Genomic DNA, 21,260 nt, shown 5'->3' with positions numbered 1-21,260 from the left:
GAGGGTGGGCTGTCCACATAGTTGGGATTGGGGCCGGCCCTCAGACCTCTCTACTGGTTCCCTGCTTCATGCCGGTGTGTTGCGTTCATGTCTTGAAGCACCAGGTTGAAATCTGGTCCCTCTTTCCCTGTGGAGATATAAACAACAACCTCCCCTTGGGTGGGTTAGTGCCCTGTTCCCCCCCTATCCATTTCTTTAATTTCTTCCCCTCTTTTTCAGTTGGCCCAATTACCAATAATTATCAGTGCATCTTGATTGCATGTTTGATCAATTTCAGATGAAGATGTTGGTAGAATTCTTCCATTTCTGAATCACAAGCTTTAGTGGTTGGTGCATATATCTGGAGAATCGTTGTATCGACTGGCTATCCCTGCATGTAGATAAATATTATCATATCCCAGACTGCATTGTCCTTCAAGATAAATCTTGAAATGTCATTTTTGACCATGAAAGTGACTTCATTCCTCTTGAATCTGTCATTCCTGGTGTAGTAGACCAAGTGATTCTCTGACTCAAAAGGGCCTGATCCTAGTCCATTCCAGTCTCACTAACACCTCGAATGTTGTTCTTTATGGATTCCATATTTTCTTGCATCTTCCAGTCTTCCAACATTTGCACTTCATACATTCAGAGTTTGATGTTTCATTGATGTTGCAGCTGTTTCTTCTCATTTGGTGTCGTACTCCATCCACCGATGAAGGTCTGAAGTCTCCCTTCCCGCAGGTTGTCCTCCGTCTGTCCGCATCCTTCTGGTTGGCTCCACTCTGCAAAGGCAGCTCTGCCCCCAGCCTAGTTGGAGTGCCCTCTGCCATGAGACGCTCATCCTCTGGCACCGCCTCTGACAGTGTTGTTTCTAGTCATGGGTTCTTCGCCTGACAGTGTTTCGGGGCTAGCCTTAACAGTTGCATGGCGATTCCTCGGAAGTGGACAGCCTACCTGCTTTATAGTCTGCTCTTGGTCTGGCAGCTCAGCTGAAACCTGTTCACTTTGAGTGATCCTGCTGGCATTTGAAACACCAGGGGCATCGCTTTCAGCTGCACAGACACACGCAAACCACCACAGTACAACAAACTGAAAGACAGTGGTGGATTTATTCGCCTCGCACCATCCAATGGTGACCATTGGCTTTTCCCCCCTCGTTTAGCACCTTGGTGAACTCATGGATGTACATGTAACCACTGTGCATCGATCCATTTTGATTGTCATTTTTATTGATGCTGAATGTCAACATCTTCTCTGGCCAGGGAGCATCTCTATTGATGCTGATTCCTTTGGCCATGGCCCTAGTGTCTTGGATATCACAAAAATAACAAGGACGCTAAGATGTTCCAGGCCCTAACTAAGACCTGGAATTGGCCATTTCTCCAAAGATCCCCGGTTCTTCTTAGTGGGAAATGGCTTTTGGAAAGGAAAGTCTGAACACTTAGGGGTGTTCATTGTGCCTGGGTTGGTCCTTGTTTCTAGACATTTCGGTGGACAGAACTGGGGAATATGCTATTGTTGTTTACAAGGATAAGTTTAGGAGGTCTGGTGGTGTAATGGTTACACGTTGGGCTGCTAACTGCAAGGTCAGGAGTTTGAAACCAGCAGCTGCTCCTGGGGAGAAAGACAGGGCTTTCTACTCCCATAAAGTGTTGCAGTCTCAGAAACTCACAGCGGCTGTTCTACCTTGTTCTGTAGGGTCACTCTGAGTCAGCACCAACTTGATGACAGTGAGTTTGTTTGGATGGAAAAGTTTATTGATAGTTTCTCTCTTTCTTTTTTCATGCAATACTAATCTATTAAGGACTTACTGTGCACCAGACATGGGAGTTGACATCAGAGAAGACAAACTACCTAGTTGATACTGAGGGTTCTTGTCAGTAATACACATGGTCGATACTGGGGGTTCTAGTCAATAACTATGGTTGCCACTGGGGGTTCTAGTTGTCAATAAACACATGGATATGGAGGTTCTTGTCAGCAAGAAGTAAAATACGGGCTTCTGGAATACAAGTACTGCACAGCCACAGCAGTTGACCTGCTAGCCAAGGCAGCTACCAAGTGACTCATGACAGAGGGCGAATACAACAGGGTGACGATGTGAGGTTCCATCATGTTCCTCAGAATGCCACCCACTTTAAAGCTGAGCAATTGTTCATTTCTGGAATTCCCATTAATATTGTCGGATCGCGGATGACTGTGGGTAACTAAACCACAGAGAGGGAAACTCGGACACACACACACACACACACACACACACACACACACACGCGCGCCTTTTTAATTTAACTGTGTTCCCATCATGCAGTGCTTCGTATGAGTAGCATGCCTTTGGCCAATCTCTCTAAAGTTCCAGAGGCATCATTTCCTCACCTGTGGCGCAAAAGTACAATGGTTCTGATGTATCTGGGGGACATAGGAATTTGGCGGAATGTAGTATATGAACAACTAGCTCAGTAAGACAGTAAATACGTGCAATTTTCTTAAGGTCAGTTTTCTTTTTTACACGGGTGTGTTAGTCTGGATGGACTAGAGAAACATCCAGGGACCTCATATGTGTGGAAGAGAGAGTTTTAGATCAAAGAGTAATTGTATGTTAAGAAAACAACCCAGCCAGGTACAGATCAAATCCATAAATCCGATGATATTAACCCATATGTCTGATACCAGCCTATACATTCCTCTTCAGACTCAAATAACATATGCAACGATGCCAAATGCAGAAAGATCACAGGCCTGTGGGTGAAAAGTCTTGTGGACCCAGTGGTGGTGGAAGCATCTCCAGGGCTCTGGCTAGCATTAGCGTGGCTCCATGTGACTTGTCAGTAGGAAGGTGAAGCAGAAAGAGTGTGTGTTCCGCCTCCAGGGAGGAAGATAGGGGTTCCCAGAATCCTCAGGAGGCCACGCCCACACAGAGGCACCATTGGCTATGACCTGATTGACAGGCAAGACTCACCCCTTTGTTCAAGTTGACAGTACATTACCTAACTGCCACAACATGCATGCTAGGTGTAGGTGGTGAAAAAAATAAGATTGCTATAATCTTTGTACCTAGAAATAAGTCCTATGTGGTTGCTTTTCTTCCTCAATTTGTATGTACTTTTACATACTCAACTAACTGGTTTTCATGCTAAACCAGGATGGCAAACTCTTCCTGTGAAAAATCGTAGTATCTTAGGCTCTGTAATTGTACACTCCCTGTCACAGCTACGCAGTGCTGCCGTGGGAAACTGGCTGCAACACCACAAAGTCACAGCGTGAGCAGTGTCAATGAGAGAGCATGGCTGTGTTCCAATAAAACTTTATTTGCGGACACAGGTTTGAATTTAATATCATTTCCATTGAATAATCTTCCTTTGTTGTGTTGTTTGGATGGACACAGTGGCTCCACCACGGGCTCATCATGAGGACGACGGGGTGGTGTTTCGTTCTGCGGTGCATGACGGTAAGTGCCATCAAGTTGGCTCTGACCCCTCGCGACCCTGTGCAGCACAGAACGAAACACTGCCCGGTCCTGAGCCTTCTCACCATTGTTCCTGTGTTTCAGCCCATTAGTGCAGCCACTGTCCGATCCAGCTCATCAAAGGCCCTCCTCCTCACGGTTGCCCTTCCATTTGACCAAGCATGATGGACACAGAGTGGTCTCTCCTGACAACATGTCCGTAGGCCATCGGGCCACGCTTAGTTGGAACTGATTTGACGGCACCTACCAACAGCATTCCTCTTTTTGTTTTTGCTTTTTGAACCATTAAAACAATGTAAACGTTCCTCTCAGCTGGTGTCAAGTCAACACCCACTGACGTCAAGCCTTTTCTGACTCGTGGCAACCCCATAGAGTGGAGTCAAACTACCCAAGAAGGTTCCCAGGCTGCACTCTCGGTGGAGGCAGACTGCCACGTCTTTCTCCGGAGGGCAGGTTTGAACTGCTGAGCTTTCAGGGGGCAGCTGAGCACTTGACCCCTGTACCACCAGGGTTCCCTCTTTCGTTGGTAGAATATAGAAACTGGGAGCAGGGGGTCGCAGCTGAATTTAGACCACAAGACATGGTTTGCAAACCCTTGAACTAAACAATATAGCATGGAAATGATTGAAGCTTTAACAGATCCTGAAAGATACAGCAAAGAGGGTGGAAGGTATACATGTTTCTGGCGTCGGGAGTGAGTCTTACAGAGCAGACTTGGAAAAGCTGGCTACCCACACTGTCTAACCATTGTGGGCCAGTGCTGCCCGCCTGCACCAGCAGAAGGGGGCCAGTTCAGAAGTTCCTACAAGAGGAACACGTGCTGAAAGGAGGTGGACATCCACAGGGAGGTCCCCTAGCAGCCCGTGGCCCATTAAGACTTGCACGCAGGTCTCCCAACTTGTTGGCCAGCACTCTGTGACTGCAAGCACATCACCTCGGATCAGGGATTGGCAGACTTTAGAGATGGAAGAGCCAATCCTGTCCCCCCACCGCCACTCTTTGGAAGTATTCAAGAGCCCTGAATAATGTTTTTACAAACAGATGAAATCACCATTATCTGAGTATTACCTTTTAAATTGTTTTCCAATTTTACTTCAGAGGCACGTGTTCGTATGAAAGAGCTGTGATTTGCAGATCCCTGCCCTAGCCATTCGTGCTGAGGCCTGGGCGTTCATACCGAGCCTCTCGGACTCCGAGAAGGCCCCGGAGCCAGAGGTCAGAAGTCTGGGCCCTGATCCTGCCTCTGCCCAGAGCAGTGTGTCCACTCATCTCTCCTTGGTTTGCCCATCGGCTAAGTGAGAACGGGGACCTCTAAGCCTGTTGGCACCCCTGTTGGGACTGGAAGTTCTGGTTGGCTTCCAGAGCCCAGCACCACAGTTCTCAGGGGGCATCACAATGGTTGAAATGCCCAGAGCGGATGACCATGTGTCTGAGTGTTAGTCATCAGTAGCCTAAGTAAAGGTTCCGCCAGATTTATGGGCCCATTGGAAGTGGGGACCAGCAGTGGGGCTCAGGCAGCCTCTGGCCGATTTATTTATTTATTTAGATGATGTGCATTGTTTCTGGCGAAATGAATTGCCCGCGTATGTTTCCTGTGGAACTATTTCACAAGACAGCCCCTCAGCCTAGGCCCAGCATTGCCGTTGTGCTTGGCTGGTCCACTGGCTTCTTTGGAAAGTTTGGGCCAAGACCCAGCCTTCCACAAAAATCTGTGGGCTGTGACGGGAGCCCTCAGCTCTTTGCTGTATTGTCCCAGGTTCACGGATCTAGCTTTGTAGGGAAGGGGTGGGGCGGAACAGTGTGGACCATGGTTTCTGTTGTCTTTGTTTTGTTTTGTTTTGTTTGATGCTGGAGATACAATTCTCTGTCCTCAACAATGAGGCCCCAAGAATGGGCGTAGGCTTGTCACCCTCCTGGCTATGTGGTTTTAGGCAAGGGCCTTGGTTTCCTCCTCTGTGCAATGGGGGCTGATGCTTCTATCTCTCCCACTGAGGATCTGGAGCCATCAGATGGGTGAATATCCTGGAACCTTCTTTGAGCGTCTGTTGTTGTTATTGTTGGTTGTCATGGCGTTGGCGCCAACTCATGGTGATCGTATGTAACAGAAGGAAATCGTCCCCATCCGACGCCGTCTTCACGGGCCCTCCGAGAGCTGATTGACACCGTGGCTGCACAGTGGGCTCAAGCACAGGACCGGTTGTGGCGAGGATGGCGCAGGACCGGGCAGTGCTTCGTTGTTCTGTGGGGCACAGGCTCGCTACGGGTCAGAGCCAACTCAGTAGCACCGGACACAACACGCCTTCTCCGGGGTCACAGGGTAGGCTTGGGTCCTCTGTGCCGATTGTGCCCATCCGTCTCCTCCCGCATTTTCATCGCCCTTCTTTACTCTTCTGCGCTCGATGTCCTGTGCTAGCCGGTGTCCGTTCAAAGTGAACCGCGGAGTTCTCCCAAAGAGGCTTTTGTTCTCCGAAGAGGTTCTCGGGTTGGCAAGGCAGGTCATACAGGTGGGAACCGAATTCGGAGGTCTTGGGTGTCTTTCTGGGAAAGAATCAAAGGGTTTGAGCTGGGAAACAATTTCACGTAGTCGGAGTTAGAAAAGGGCAAGTCTGGTGGTGGTGGGCAGAGCGGCCTGGAGGGGAAGAGAGATTGAACTTCCAGAGTCGGTCCTCAAGCTTTGCTTGTGGCTCTCGGGTGAGAAAATTAAATCATAGGAAGCAATGGGAGCATAAGGCTTTCTCTTAGGGCTTTTGGCTCTTTCGTGAGCCTCTGTGGGCTCCAGAAGGGAACAGCCTCAATCCGGCAATTCGGTGGCTGTTTGGCTTCAATTTAAGAAGCGTCAGCATATTCGGAGATGTTCCAAGGACTGGGTCCCTAGGCTCATTCAATCATTCATTCATCTGGCCATTCATCTATTTCGGAAACATGCGCTCTCCTATTCATGTTGGGACACCTTTGAAGTGCAGGGCTAAGGGGGACTGCAAAGACGGAGAAGGCAAAGATGGCTTTGTGCCCTCAGGCAAAGAGCCCGTCATTCTTTAGAAACAAAGCAGAATAGGCCAAAGGAAACATTTCCTTGGGATTGGATTGCATTGAATTGGATTGGATTGGAAAACTACCCGTCAATGGATTGACAGACAAATTGAGGAAACCAACCCTGCCCGTTGGCTTTGGTTCTGCAGGTGCCTACCTTGTCTTCCTCACACTGCCCAAGCCCCTTGCTTTCCTGACCCACTGCGGAGACTACCCACTTTACTCCGTCCCTGAGCAGCTGAGCCTGCCTGCGTCTCCGTATTTGAAACGTCCTTCGCGGGGGCAGGAACCCCATCTTCTTTATCCTGCCCAAGTCTCCACAGCACTAAAACACTGCTCGGCACACAGTCGACTTGGTCGGGTTTTTTATTTCCAGGATAACTCGCTTCAGAACGATGCCACTCTTAAAGCAAAGTCCATCAGGAAAAACAACAGTGAACTTATCCCTTGACTTTGAAGGAGCCCCGGTGATGGAGTGGGTTAAGCATGGGGTGCAAGACCCCAAGAGCAGCCATTTGAACCCACCAGCTGCTCCACAGGAGAAAGGTGAGGCTTGCTGCGCCCTAAGAACGTGCGGCCTCGGAAACTGCCCCACGGAGGCACGGTGAGTCAGGCACGACTGTGTGGCAATGAGTCTGGGGATTGTTTGCTTTTCTTCAACTTTGAAGAGTCTCGCAAGAATCCTTGGAGAGCGCGTGATAGCCGGTACCCATAAATACTGGTTAAATCAACTTTCTACAACATCCCAGTTCAGCACCACTTGGAGCACCCTGTAAATGCCAGACATCCTGAGCTCTGAGACCAGAGAGACGCTGAGAAGGGTCCCGTCTTTAAGCAGCCCTCCGTCTAAGTCATGGAAGTTCAGCTTGGCCGTCATCGCTGTAAGGAATGATCAACGAGTAACTTCAAGGCCAGTCGGAGGTCAGGACAACGAAAGAACTGAGAACTACCCCATCAATGCTATGCCCACCTGGAGCAGACAGAAGGGAGAAGCCGCTCGCCACGTTTCTGTTGTTAAGACCTAAACTTTGATGTTCAAAGGCTGCTTGATAAGGCAGACACGCGGTGCGTCTAACACTTGTTTGGTTAAAAGCCAGCGTCCAGTGAAGTACGAGTTTGTGTTTGCCCCAGAGTCCTCGTCGGTGGACGTCTTCGTAGTCATCGGGAAGGCTGTTCACCTTTGTTCCAATAGTAGAGATGGTGGTAGTGTTTGCCAGTGTCACAAGACTGCACCAATTTCCTGGCATGAATTCTCAAGTGGAGGGCATTTCCTGGCAGACTCCCATTCCAGACATATTTTAATATCGAATGCCACCGGACTGCCTGCGCCAGGAGTTGCTCACTTTATTCTGTAGGTGGTTTTCTTTTAGGGGGTGCATTTCGAAAAGCACAAATCAGTTGTTTATAATCTGGCTCTGTTTATTGTCAGGCAAACTAGTAATTCCTGGAGAGAAGGCATCAGACATTTACCTTCCAAATGGTCTCTGTACATATCTGTGTACGCTTCTGATCAGGTATTTGTTTGGCACCAAGCCCCGTAACCTTGAAGAGAAAAAGAAAATCTTTTCCTCTGTTAGCTCCCCTGGGAATTCCTAACACACTGCCATCAAGTTGATTCCAACCCACAGCAAACCCTGCAGGACAGAGCAAAGCTGCCTCTGTGGGGTTCAGGGCTGTCGGTCTCCATCACACTGGAGCAGAAAGCCCCGCCTCTCTCCTGCAAAGAGGATGGTGGCTTCAAACTGCTGACCTTCTGTAATGTGTAACCCACTAGGCCGCCAGGCAAGTCTTTCTGCGGAGCCACCCTTTACCGAAGAGCAGGGATTGAACATCATCAAGACACTCTACCCTCCTGGAGAGTGGATGTTAAGCATGTATTTGCAGATGAATGGTGTGGTAAAGGCAAATGCTTATTCTTAGACCCTCTGACAACATGATGTGTGTGCCCCATGCTCCCACATAAGATAAGGAATCTAAATCGGGCTTCTCATTTAAAACACACATGGCCCTAGGAGGATCATCCAAAGCTACCTCCATGAAGACTGAGGCACCACAACCTCCCCCGTAAGTGGATGGATGTCCCTGTTGCTGTGGTCTGCCCACGACCGTCATGTCTGTTTTTCATGCAGATGCTAGGCTGTGATCCACTTCCCATCCTTACCCCCACAGAGTGCCCCCCTCATTCCTTCTTCAGGATCTAAATAGAAAAAGCTTCTAGCTGCCCGCTCCTCAAGCCTGAGGACGTCTGGTTGGGGAAACCGTGAAACCCACGACAGCCCAGTCTTGGCGGGACAGCTCATTTCCCTTGTCCCCAAGAGAGGACAGGCTGTGAGCTCACCACTCTCAGATGCCTCGTCTTCCTGGAAATAGTTGGGTTTTCCTTCTCAGCGAGTTCTCTGCCTTACATGAGTTCTTTCTATGGGAATCCTTTCACGGGTCTCCCTGTCTTTGTAAGACCCTTAAAAGGTGAACATTGGTGGCTGCCTAGTGGTCATGCTTTAGGCTGCTAACCATAAGGTCAGCGGTTCAAAACCGCTAGCCGCTGCGCAGGAGAAGGAGGCTTTCTACTCCCGTTAGGAGTCGCGGTCTGAGAACCCCCGAGGCAGTTCGACCCTGTCCTCTTGGGGCTCTGCCAGTCGGCTTCACTTCAGTGACACAGGGTGTGGGTTTTCGGTTTTCTGAAAGGTGAGAATGAGGGATCTTTGGGGTGATGGTCTTCAGTAGAGATTTGCTGCCTATGGCTTTCCAAGAGTTCCCATCAACCCTCGGAGCTGTTCCAGATTGAGACTCTGGTTCTGAAAGGGCATGCACCTACAGCTTCTTTTCAGTGTGGAAGGTGAGCACCACCTGGCTTGTGTTAGGTAAGACGTGGGAGCCGGCGCCACCTCTGGCGACTCGGTCCTGGCCTTGGATGACAGTGGTGCGAGTGAATGGCTCCCCAGAGCAGGTGCCCTGCGCACAGGAAGAATGGTGAGAAGGGGCAGCGTGAGCTCCCGGTCTGCCTGAGGGGCTCTCCTGGAGCCTTCCCCTGAGCGCCAGTGGGCTGGACTCCCCTTGGAATCGCACCCAAAGCCCAACAAAAAGCAGCCTTCCGCAGTGGACAGAGCCCGAGCCCAGCTCTGGGTTCAAACCCGGGTTCTGAACTGACCTTGGGCCGGCCACCTCATCGTTTGAAAGTTTCGCTTGGTGCCAGGGTACAATAGCGAGGCTGCTGACCCAGAAGTCAGCAGCTGGGTCCCACCAGCCCCTCCCCAGGAGAAAGACGGGGCAGCCTGCTTCTGTGAAGACTTGCAGCCTTGGGAACCCTGTGGGGCGTTCTGCTCCGCGCTGGAGGGTCGGAGTAAATCAAAATCAGCTTGGCCGCAGTGAGTCTGGTTTGGGGGAGTGTGACTGTCTCTGAAACCCAGCAGGGGCAGTTCTACTCTGCCCTGTAGAGTCGCTGTGAGTCAGCACGACTCGAAGGTCATGGGTGTGGTTTGGGGGGGGCATGTTACTCTCCCCTGTAAAACGGGGTGGTTTCAACCGATGTGCTGATTTAGAGCAAACCACACGAGCAATTCAGACAGCGCGGCTGTTCTCTGCGCCTGCAGTCTCTCTGCTTCCCCGGGTTCCAAGGCACCCAGCCCGGAGTCCCCATGTCCAGCTGTTTGTCCAGGAAGGTGGGGACGGCAGGCAGAGACGAGACACGTACGCCTACAAAATGGCAAAGCAGGGCCCTTGTCAATCACCAGCCCGGGTCTGGCAGCTGTGCCTGGCTCCAGCTCAGTGCTTCCCTCGCTAAGAGGATGCTCTGAAGCCAGAAAGCGAGGCCAGAGCTGTTTTCGGAGCTTGCTGCAAAGGGGAGGACCGGGGACACGCTTCTTCCACAGCAGTTCAGTGGCTCTGGGGCCAATGGCCCCGGGCCCCTTCCCCCGCAGTGCGTGTGAGGGTCACTGTGTGTTGTCTGCAACAACAACATAAAAGGAGATTTCCAAGGGAGGACTCTCTCACAGCATCAGAACACTGATTTAGAGCAAGTGTGGGTTTGAGATGGCGTGCCCTGCTAGATCTCCAGCTCCCGAAGCATGTCTCCGCCCTGACTGGTGCCAGTTGTGTGTGCCCCCGCCTCAGCCTCCCAGGCCAGCTGCAGGCCTCCTCCGCAGGGCCAGGGCCTCAGAAGGGGAGGTGAAGGTGGAGTGTCTCCTGGGGTGAAACATCCCTGTCCCGTATCGGTCAGCCCCTGCAGGGATGTGGCTCCCCTTCCACTGCTGAGAAGGGTGGCGAAGACATCTGGGGTGAGTCAGAGCCCTGTGTCTCCATCTCTCCACCTCTGGAGACCCCCACCCCACTCCCTGGAATAGGGGCTCAGGAAGGCGGGCATGAATTCGGGTGGTTCTGCATGTTCCCAGTCAGCGCAGCCATCACCTGTCGGAAACGAAGGCAGGGGGATCTTTCTTCTCTCTCCACTTTGGGACCCCCCACCCCCACCCCTGATTCGAGACGTGCCTTTCCCCTTCAGACTGGCCGTCTCCAGAACAAGGACCACCCCACAGCACCCCTCATCCATCAGGAGGGTGGCTGCCAAGGGCCGGGCACCCTGGCTGACCCTGGCAGCGCAAGCAGTGACCCTGCGTCTTCTCTTAATTCTCACTCCCAGAAAGTTCTCGGTGTGTTCCCTTCACCCACCCTGCGTTGGCCGCCTTTACTCTTCCCGCACGACGCTGGAATGGCGGGCAGAGCACGCTTCCCCAAGTGGCCCATCAAAGCCTCCATTGCTCTGCCAGGGAAGGAGAAGGAAGTTGGGGTGAACCCTGCTTCCCTGTGGCTAGAGGGAGTCTGCCGTCCGGGGGCCTGCGGTGTGGATCCCTGGGTGACACAGTGGCTTTAGTGCTTAAGCACCTGGGCAGGGCAGCTTGATGTCAGCTTCTGACAGGTCACAGGTGTGAAAACCCGCTGGAGCACTTTTGACTCCTCCCACCCATGGGGTGACCATGGATCAGAATCACCTTGGCAGCAACGAATGACCACAGGAGAGGGGGTTTGAGTTTGTCAGGAGGATGGCCAAAGACCAGCCACCCAGTGGGCAGGGGTAAGACCACCGTGGGCAGCCCACTTGCCAGTAGATATTTGGACACGTAAACCTTGTACTGTCAACCACAAGGTCGCAGGCTCAAAGCCACCAGCCCCTCAACGGCGAACGAAGAGGCTGGCCTACAGATTGACAGTCTTGGAAATCCTATGGGGCGTGGCCGGGGGTCAGTTGTTTCCCCCCACCATCCCCATCTTGGTTCTTGCTTCGGGGCTAGCCATATGACACAGGAAGCCGAGGCTGCCATCTTTTACACCAATCACAGGCTCACCTCACTCGTGGCAGACCACACAGCCCCCAATCCTGGTGTTGAAGTGTTAGACTGATACGTTTCACGTGTTGATGTTGTTTGCATGTGTTCCGGTTCTGGATCCCCTGCTCAGTGGCTTGAATGTTCCATTGTTGTCTTAATCACTCTTGACGGGGAGGTTTGGTTCCCAGCAGCCAACCATTGAGAGCAGCCCAAAACCGTCTTCTCCAATGTAGAGAGAACCCCCCCCTTGGCTGCCCCAGAAACAGCCCCCTCCAGGCTGACAGGCCTTGGCCCAGGAGGTGTGTGTGTCTGCCACTCAGACGGGGTAGACCAATACACCGACTGCACACCTTCCATCCACCACTCACCAGGCTCAGGCCACTGGGATCTTCCACCGACATAGACACTGCAGGCATTCAGTGGCTGTGTGTTCCTCCCTCATGTGAGGTGCGTCTGACTTGGGCACTCAGGGGTCTCTGAAGTGGGGGCAGTGCATGCCCACACTCACCATCCGGCAGCCCGGTGTCATAGGGAGCCTGCCTGTGGTGGGACCAGCCTGGGCTTGGGTGTAAACAGGCCGTGCCAAAGATATAGCTTTAACTGATTAGTTTCCAATGAAAAGTTATTTCCAAACTCCATCCATGACTTCTTGACTGTGGCTAACACACAAATGATATGATTATACAAATATGATCCAAGTGACTATTTCCAGACTATTGGGGCATCTAGTCCATCCTGCTTGGTTGATGCGTGTCACTGCCGTCCAGTCGATTCTGACTCATAGCGACCCTATAGGAGAGGGTAGAACTGCCCCTGTGCTGCGGGCTTCTGAGGCGAACTTCTTAGAGTGGTAGAAAGCCTCATCTTTCTCCTGCACAGTGATTGGTAGTTTCAAACTGCAGACCTTGCAGTTAGTGGCCCCTCTCATCACCACTGTGCCACCAGGGCTTCTTAAAGGTGTGTGATCTACATGGACACACAAGGGACCCAAATAGTCCTTCTAACCCTCGTCAACATCCCCTGGAGAGTGGTCCACCACTGTCCCCTACTCATCAGTCTTTGTCCCTGTTCTTGCTACAGTTGACCACACTGGGCTTCTACCAGGCCAGACCCTCCTCAGCAACCCCAGAAATGAAAAACGCATTTCTCTCTGCCTACTCAGATCTTCCAACCTTTGCAAGCACCATTTTGTTCATAGACCACCATTTCCTAGCCTGGAAGATTAGATGATTTCCCATGGCACCCCTTCATAACACCCTGTCCTTGAACTTCTTCCTTGGAGCCCTCAGCTCAAGTTAACTAGTATATCATTGTACCGTGTCCAGCTGGCCGAACAGAATCAGAAGGCTAGACAGCCGGGGCGTGCTCTGGTTTGTTCAGGCTATCAACTCAGGGCCTGGCACCTCATCTGGCTCGACACAGAGTTGCTGACTCTCGCCACGAGTGACTGTGTCAGCATAGACTTTCTCCTGCTCTTTGTTCAGCAGCCAAGTTCTTGGTGATGGGCCGGGCTTGTCCTGCCTGTGCTGAGTCTACAGGCATTGGCTGCATCAGCAGCGACATTCCTTCCCAGGGCCTGACAGACTGGGCTCAGAGGAGGTCCCTTGCCCAACTTAGAACAGCAGCGTAGTACTTTGCCACCTCTACCTAGAGACTTAGATTCTTCTAGGACAGTGGTTCTCAACCTTCCTGATGCCGCGACCCTGTCATACAGGTCCTCATGTGGTGGTGACCCCCCCAACCATCAAATTACTTTCATTGCGACTTCATCACTGTCATTTTGCTACTGTTATGAATCGGGAGACCCCTGTGAAAGGGTTGCTAGACCCCCAAAGGGGTCGAGACCCACAGGTTGAGAACCGCTGCTCTAGGAAGTCGAGAAGAAAGGCGGGGACCTATTGTTTCAGCTTGGGGTTGGGAAAAGGTCCAGGAATCAATGAGAGCCATCTCCAGGGGACTCAGGAGCCACACGGCCCTGTCAACCAGACAGAAGCGATGCCTGAGACCAGAAGGAGATAGTGCGTCATTGTGACTGTGGATTCACATTTGTACCTAAGAGCTAAATGTTAGAACAGTCTAAAGAGATGACACGTGAGAGCAAAGATCCATGGTGGCCTCCGCTTGGGCTCTAAGGCTGTCACGGGGCAATGCCACAGTGTTCACAGCATAGATGTGCTTTGAGCTGAGAGGAATCCCTACCCCGCTGCCATGTGGAGAGCCGGAACTCTGTCAAAGTCAAACCATAAACTAAGTGCAAGTATGGAGGCTGCAAACTTGCTGAACGGTTCAGTCGAATAGCATACCGATTGGAATCAAGAAGGTGTTGGCCTGGAAGTTCGTTTCCAGGGCCAGAAGGACTGGGTGAGGAGGAGATTTCTTGCTCCTCTTTCAGGACAGTCGTGTAGTACTGTCCCTCCGTAGTTGCTGTCACTCAGTACAGTCAACTAACATTGACCCTTGTTCTAGAGGCTGTCCATCTATAAATGAGAAAAGACCCTCTCCCACCCTCAAGGACCTTAACCGAGAGTGAATATACTGCTGTCTTAAGTTTTCCAATCAACACTCCGGCATACTCACACTCCCTCCACTAAATCGCAACACCTCTGAACTATCCAACCATCGCAGACCCAAGCACTGTTTAATTTCTCTTGATTCCTTCCATTCAGTGGGCCCTTTCCCATGAGTGGGACTTTCACGTGTTTTTGTACCTACTGGGCCATCTCGGGAAGAATGAAGCTGATCCCTAAACAGGTCTGCTTGGGGTCCAGCTGAAGCAGGCTGGAGGAGGATCCACATGGGGCCAAGATGTCGCATACTTTCTGGTTTGGTTTGGGAGGGACACGGTCTTGGCATCATGCCAGCTTCCTCTAGGCCACAAGAGCAATCCAGCCCAGTAGCTCTAAACTCTGGCCTCCCCTGGCAGGAAACCTCTGCCTGCCACTTCTAAGCCCTCCTGGGGAAGCATGCCCAAGGAAGAGGTGGACCTTTCATGACCAGCCCTGCCTCCCAGCTGAGCATTCTCTCCTCGGTGGCCAGCTCTGCACCCCCGAGTTCGGAGGCTGCTGCTTCCAGTCCAGCCTCTAACCCTTTATGGCAGTGTTTCCAAAAGTGGGTGACACCCAAAGGGCCCTGGAATGATCCAAGGGAGGCTATGAAAGCCGATACCTACACTTTATCCTGGATAAGGGGCCATGGTGGTATAGTGGGTTATGATTGTGGCTGCAAGCCAAAAAGTTAGCAGTTCCACCAGCCTCTCTGAGGGAAAACGATGAGGCTTTCTACCCCCACAAAGATGAACAGCCTCAGAAACCCACAAGAGCAGTTCTACCCTGTCCTGTAGGGTTGCTATGAGTTGGCATTGACTCAAGGGCAGGGAGTTTGGTTTTTTTGGTGCTATGGGCTAGAATAGAAACAGTTGTCATTGCTAAGGGGGCGCTGAGTCTTTTTTTTTTTTTTTTTTAAAGGAAGCTGTAGACCAAATGAGTTTGAGAACCTATGTGTTACAGGGAAGGCCAACCTGCCCTCCTAGCAGATCCTCCTTTGGGACAGCCAAGATTTCAGATGCAGCTGAACTGGATCCCATTGCAACCACCAAGGTCTCTCTTTTAATGCATGGGAGTTTTTTTCTGCCTTTGATGAGGATAGAGGTGGTACAATGGTTAAAGCACTCAGCTGCTAACCCAAAAGCCGGTGGTTCAATCCCACCTGCTCCTCCGTGGAAGAAAGATGGGGCAGTCTGCTTCTATAAATATTTACAGCCTTGGAAACCCAGTGGGACAGTTCCTTCAGGGCCCATCTGCCCTATGGGGTCACTGTGAGTTAGAATCAACTCAAAGGCGATGGATTTGGTTGTGTGTGTGTGTGTGTCTGTGTGTGTGTGTGTGTGTGTGTGTGTGTTGCTTTTTCACAATGGAGAGAGCTCTATCAGAAACAGACCACGAGGCCATAGGAATTAGCTGGAAGTCAAGAGTGAGATTTACTGCCAAAGCCAGAAGGTAAATGCCTCCCGGAACCCAGAAGCAGAGCTGGCACAATGCCAAAGCATCTGCCCCTCCTGGATAGCAGCCTCAGGCCTGAGATATGTGCCCATGTGCCCCAGGAACTGGTTGCCAAGGGCACCTTTCCCAGATGAAGTGATGGCCCTCATGCACACACTGACCGCAAACATCAGAGCCTCTGGGTTTGTTTGGTTCTCAAAGAATGTTTTAATTTGGAGATCACTATAGGGTCAAACGTAGGTGTGAACGTTATTCTGGGTTGGCTAGAGAAACAAATTCATAGACACTCATATGTGTGTAAGAGAGAGTTTTATATCAAAGAGTAATTGTATATTAAGAAAAAATCCCAGACCCTTAAGACTGATATTAGCCCACATGTCCAATACCAGTCTATAAATTTCTCTTCAGACCCATGCAACACGTGCAATGATGCAGAATGTAGGAAGATCAAAGACCAGTGGGTGGAAAGTCTTGTGGATCCCGTGGTAGTAGAAGCATCTCAGCGCTGGTGTGGGTCTCCATGTGGCTCCTCCAGCTCCAGGGCTCTGGCTCCATCAGAGTAGCTCCATGTGGCTTGTCAACAAGAATGTCTCACAGGGGAGTAAGTGTATCCTCCCTCCAGTGAGCTATTTATCTCCTTCGCGCCTCCAAATGGGGTCATCCAGCTGCGAACTGATTGACAGGCTAGCCTCCACCCTTCGCAAGTTGACAGGAGATGGTGTCACTGCCACAGTAGGTGACAGAAGTCCCATGTTTCTCTTGTTTCCCTTTATCCTGTTTCCCCAAAAGGAACACTTCACAAAACTCTGCCTCTACACCACAACCATCATATTGTCCTTGCTACCGGCACTGATGTTATTTAGATTTCCAATCGACCTCTGGGTCGATTCCTACACATGGCGACTCTTTATAGGGTTTCTGAGGTTGCAAACCTTTCCAGGAACAGATAGCCTGTCTCTCTCCCTTGGAGTAACCCAGGCATTTGAACCACGGACCTTGCAGTCAAGCGTCCAACACTGACCTGACGGTGCCACCAGGGTCCTTGTTGTGTTTCTGTTGTTGTTGGGTTCCATCCAGCCAGTTCCGACCCATGGCAACCCGAGATGCAACAGAACAGGACACCGCCTGGCCCTGCGCCATCCTTGCCATCGTTCTTATGTTTGAGCCTGCCGTTGCCGTCATTGTGTCAACCCAGCTCCTTAAGGGCCTTCCGCTCTTTGGCTGCTGCCCTACTTTACCAAGTGTGATGTCCTTCTCTAGGGTCTGCCCCCCGCCCCCCATAACATGTCCAAAGGACATGAGGTAAAGTCTTGCCATCCTTGTGCCAGAGGTGCACGCTGGCCGTCCTTCTTCCAACACAGACTGGTTTGCCGTCTAGCCGTCCAGGGCGCTTTCAGTAGTCCCCAGCACCACCACTCAGACACATCGATTCTTCCTTGGTCTTCCTTTACTCGAGGCCCAGCTTCCATTTCCCATGCATGAGGCCCTTGAAAACACCACGGCGTGGGTCAGGTGCCCCTTAGTCCCCAAAGAACATCCTTGATTTTCAACACACGTGTGTGTGCTTGGTCCTATGCAACGTTTTCACAGGCGCGGGATGTATTGAGATACACCACTGCTCCATCACCTCGAGGATCCTTCCTGGTGCCTTTTATAACCACACTCAAAAGAGTAGGATATACTGCACCCCAACTTAGCACTAAGGCCCCCCTTAAAAGCCTTTAGGATGGGATCCTCAAGGATCTTTTATTCTAAGAGAGAAAATACATTTTGTTTGGCATTTCTGACCAGATGGAAGGCATGTTGTCCGGGCAAGTGCACACATGCCTGAGCCCCTTTGTCTCCCGAACACCACCGTGGTGCTCAACCTTCCTAATGCCGCGGCCCTTTAATACAGTTCCCTATGTTGTGGTGACCCCCCCAATCATAAAATTATTTTTGTTGCTACATCATCACTATCATTGTGCTACTGTTATGAATCGGGCGACCCCTGTAAAAGGGTCATTTGACACACCCCCAAAGGGGTCGCGACCCACAGGATGAGAACCTCTGCTCTAACACCAGTGGTTGGTTGGGTTGTAATGTCCTTCAGTGTTGATTGACAAGCCTGGCTTGTATCTCCCACCCACTTCCTCCCCCAGGAGCATATCTACAAGCTGATGAAGAGTGACAGCTATGCCCGCTTCCTCCGGTCCAATGCCTACCAGGACTTGCTGCTGGCCAAGAAGAAGGTATCTTTGGGAAGGGCAGGTTTGCCTCTCTCGCACTGTGGACTCTTGCCTGATGCTTGCTGCTGGTGCTCAATGGGGGGGTCCTTCCTCGGGTTTCATTTATTTTCTTCTTTCTTCTTTCCCTTCTGCATCCCTTCCTACTCCAATTGAAAACAACTAGGATGATTTCCTCCCGAGCCCCCCAAGGCCCAATCTCCATGTCCCCAGTGTCTCTATCTACAGGCAGGGCAGGGGATGGCGAGTATGGTCCTCAGAGGTGCAGCAATGGCACCCAGCTAGTCCCTTAGAGAGCCCAAGAGCCCTTCAGTTCAGAGCCCCCCGCCCTATAGACTTTCCCCCCTGACCATCCAGGGATGATCGCAAGGCATGGTCCGAGGCAGCCTCCTCACGGGACAGGAAGCCTTGCCAGTTTCGAGGCGTTCCTGAGCCACCTTTGGGATTCTTTCCTGCTTCACAGCCTCCTTTCTCTGCCTCACCTGAGAGGCCTTAGACCTTGGTAACCAAGAAGCCACTGTATCCCATCATCTTCCTTCTCCTCCACCAGGATCCAGTGACCCACCTACCCCCCACCCGCCACCATGCAGGTGGAAAGGTGATTGGGCAGGGAAGAACTCAGCCGGAATTCTGGGAGGAAGGAAGGGCGAGGTGGGAAGGGGAGGGAGGCCTGGGAGAGGGAAGGCAAGAGAGAGGACTGGGGGTTCCAGTAAGCGTGCCAGCCTCTGCTCCGCCCCACTTGGGTCTGAGGCCTGTGTGTGGCCAGGTGTGGCTCTCGTGACACCGATCCACTACTGGGTGCCGGGCCACTTAGGAGTCCCATGGCCCCTCCTTCTTTCTTCCCAGCGACCCTCCCCCAGCTCCTAAACGTGTGGTGGTCCACCAGCGCACCGTCTGTCTGGGCTGCCTCTCTCGGCCACGTAGCCCTCCTCTCTGTGTACTGTCAACCTTGTGTGCCAGGCTCCTGTCTGTCAGCCAATTGGGACCATGCTGCTGCAGGGTCTAGAGGAGCATGGCTCTCCGCCCGCAGGTAGTCCTGAGAGGAGCCTTCACCGTCGGGAAAAAGCAAGGGCTCTCCTCGGGGATGCTCGGCTGTCCGAAGCCCAGCTCTCTAGCCCAGGTGTAGGAGCGAATGTGGTGGGAAGAGCGTGAAGTCTGGCCTCCTGCCAGTTCCCTTGCTGACGGATGTTGATGGAGGGTCTCTGGTGGAGGGGAATGACTCCCCGCAAACAGCTCCGGTGTCCCCGCCCCTCTTTTTAAAGACCGCTTAGGGAGGCGTGAGGTGTCTCCCTTCCAGATCTCCTCAGGGAAGGTCAGAGTAAGTGTCCCGGGTTTCCAGTGGGCTCCAGAGATCTGAACTGAGCACAAGCGGAGGGGGACACATGGGCCTGTCTGCTCATCGAGAAGAGGGACAGCCGCAGGCCACTCAGTCCCTGGGGCTTTGAGCATGGATGGGAAGAAACCACTCCACAGCGAGGGAGTGGGGCCAAGGGATCGGCGCTGGCCAGTCCTGTGTGGTGGAGGCAACCTTTGGAGAGAGAGCCGGAGGAGGAATGCTGGAGGGTTCCATCGGCTCTTCCTCCCAGCCTGGTGGTGAAGGGCTCTCCTGGAGGCAGGAAGCCCTGGTCCTTTCAGGAGAGGGCGTTACCCTGTTCCAAAGACAGTGACGTGTGTGTTTTCTCCTTCCGTGCCTCCCTGAGAGTCTCTAGGTGTGGACCCGGTTTGTGTCTCGGCACTTCCAGGTAGGCCTAGTGTTATCTTCTTTCTGATGGGCTGATGGGTGGAAAGTCCAGGGCATAGCAGGCATGTGGTGCTCACCACGTCCAGCGAAGAGGTGGGGTGCGAACTGGCATCATTTTTCTGCTAAGAGAGGCCCCTGGCTGGTCTGGAGAGCCTGCCTAGTGACCGTCTGCTCCTAATTCACTCCCTGTTTTACATCCCAGAGCTGGGCTGTGGAACGACTCCGGGGCTGATGAAGTGGCAGTGAGGATGGGTCACAGCATAGCTAGCTCATAGCTCGAGGGAAACATGTGCAAAGAATGAGGACCCTGAGGCAGGCAGACCAACTGCTGCCCTCTGTCAGCAGCAGCAGCTCGGTCACCAGGGGGCCAGAATTAGAGGCACCGAATGCTTGCTAGCTCGATTTGAGCCAAATGGGTTGCTGCCTGGTCTGTCCACTGCTAGCCTCACGTGGGGGCTTGTTCTGGCCCCCAGGGCCTAGCGTGTGTCCTTCAGCTCCCTCGTGCAAGGAGAAAGAGCTGCCCAGCTCTGTGGCGGTATGGCATGCGGGTTGTGCTTTTTTTCTCACATCCCCGAATCTGTCTCCGGCAGCCGGCTGGGCGGACAGGGCCAGTGCTGCCAAGGACGCCCAGGACTTCATCGGCACAGACAGATGGCTGCCTTGTGCCTGCCCCCTCCACTCTCAGCAAATCCTGCAGACCCACACGCACCCAGCTGCTTCTTCAGGGCCTTTGTTTCCATGAATTGCTGCTGGGTTGGTGTATGTGTGTGTGTACATGTGCCTGTGTGTGTGTGTTTTCCTGTGGGTGTGTGTACTCTGTGGATTTCCCAGTCCCACCCAGGTTCAGGACCCTGAAACGGGGCTCTAGCATAAACTAGCAGGTGTTTGGGTTGTAGCTCTATTTGCCTGGAATCCTTGCAGGTGGGAAGCTCGGGGGCAGGTTTAAGCACACCCCAGTCCCTCTCCTCCTTTTGTAGAGCAGCTAGGGCTTGGCCTCCTTTTGACCCTGCCCCAGTCACCTTGACCGAGAGTCCCTCGGGGTGCTTGGCTAGTCACCTGAGTCTCCTACAGTCCCTTGTGAGTAAGCCTTGGGAAGTTCTCAGCTGCCTTGGTACAGGGGGAGCCTTTTACGTCCAGACTGTTCTTCGGGGTCACGTAAGATGCTTGGCCATTGGGAAGGATGTGGGCAGGCTCGCTCTCTCCCCGCCCCCCGCTCTCCTTGTTTAAGGAACGAGAGCATAAAGAGCTCAGAAAGAATTGGGCAACATTTCTGGCTGCTTCTGGGCAGGAATATCTCAGAATATAAGACCTCCCTCTGACTCACAGAACCGATCCGTGTCTGACTTCACTTCCCTCAAGGCCCTTCCTGAAATCCCAGCAAGATCCCCCCCAACTCTGCACCAGCCCTCAGGCCTAGTCTGTTCTGTGTCACCTGCAAGTTCACCTGGAGTCACCTGCAGCCCCCTACACCTGAGCAAGGCAGGCTATTGAATGCAGAAG

General features: G+C 52.3%; 1 protein-coding gene across 1 annotated transcript in view; it reads left to right on the top strand.

The window, feature by feature from the left end:
• Window positions 1–21,260, top strand: part of RGS6 (regulator of G protein signaling 6) — a 611,147-nt gene that overhangs the window by 563,817 nt on the left and 26,070 nt on the right. The window contains exon 16 of the mRNA XM_004698691.2: window positions 17,936–18,025. Coding sequence (XP_004698748.1) covers window positions 17,936–18,025 — 90 coding nt within the window. The remainder of the gene's footprint in view (window positions 1–17,935; window positions 18,026–21,260) is intronic.

This window comes from Echinops telfairi, unplaced genomic scaffold, assembly GCF_000313985.2.
Source record: "Echinops telfairi isolate 266 unplaced genomic scaffold, ASM31398v2 ScPeMD7_18;HRSCAF=68, whole genome shotgun sequence".
Lineage (NCBI taxonomy): Eukaryota > Metazoa > Chordata > Mammalia > Afrosoricida > Tenrecidae > Echinops > Echinops telfairi.
Note: the sequence above shows the minus strand (reverse complement) of the source record. Positions and strands in the feature narration are given on the sequence as shown.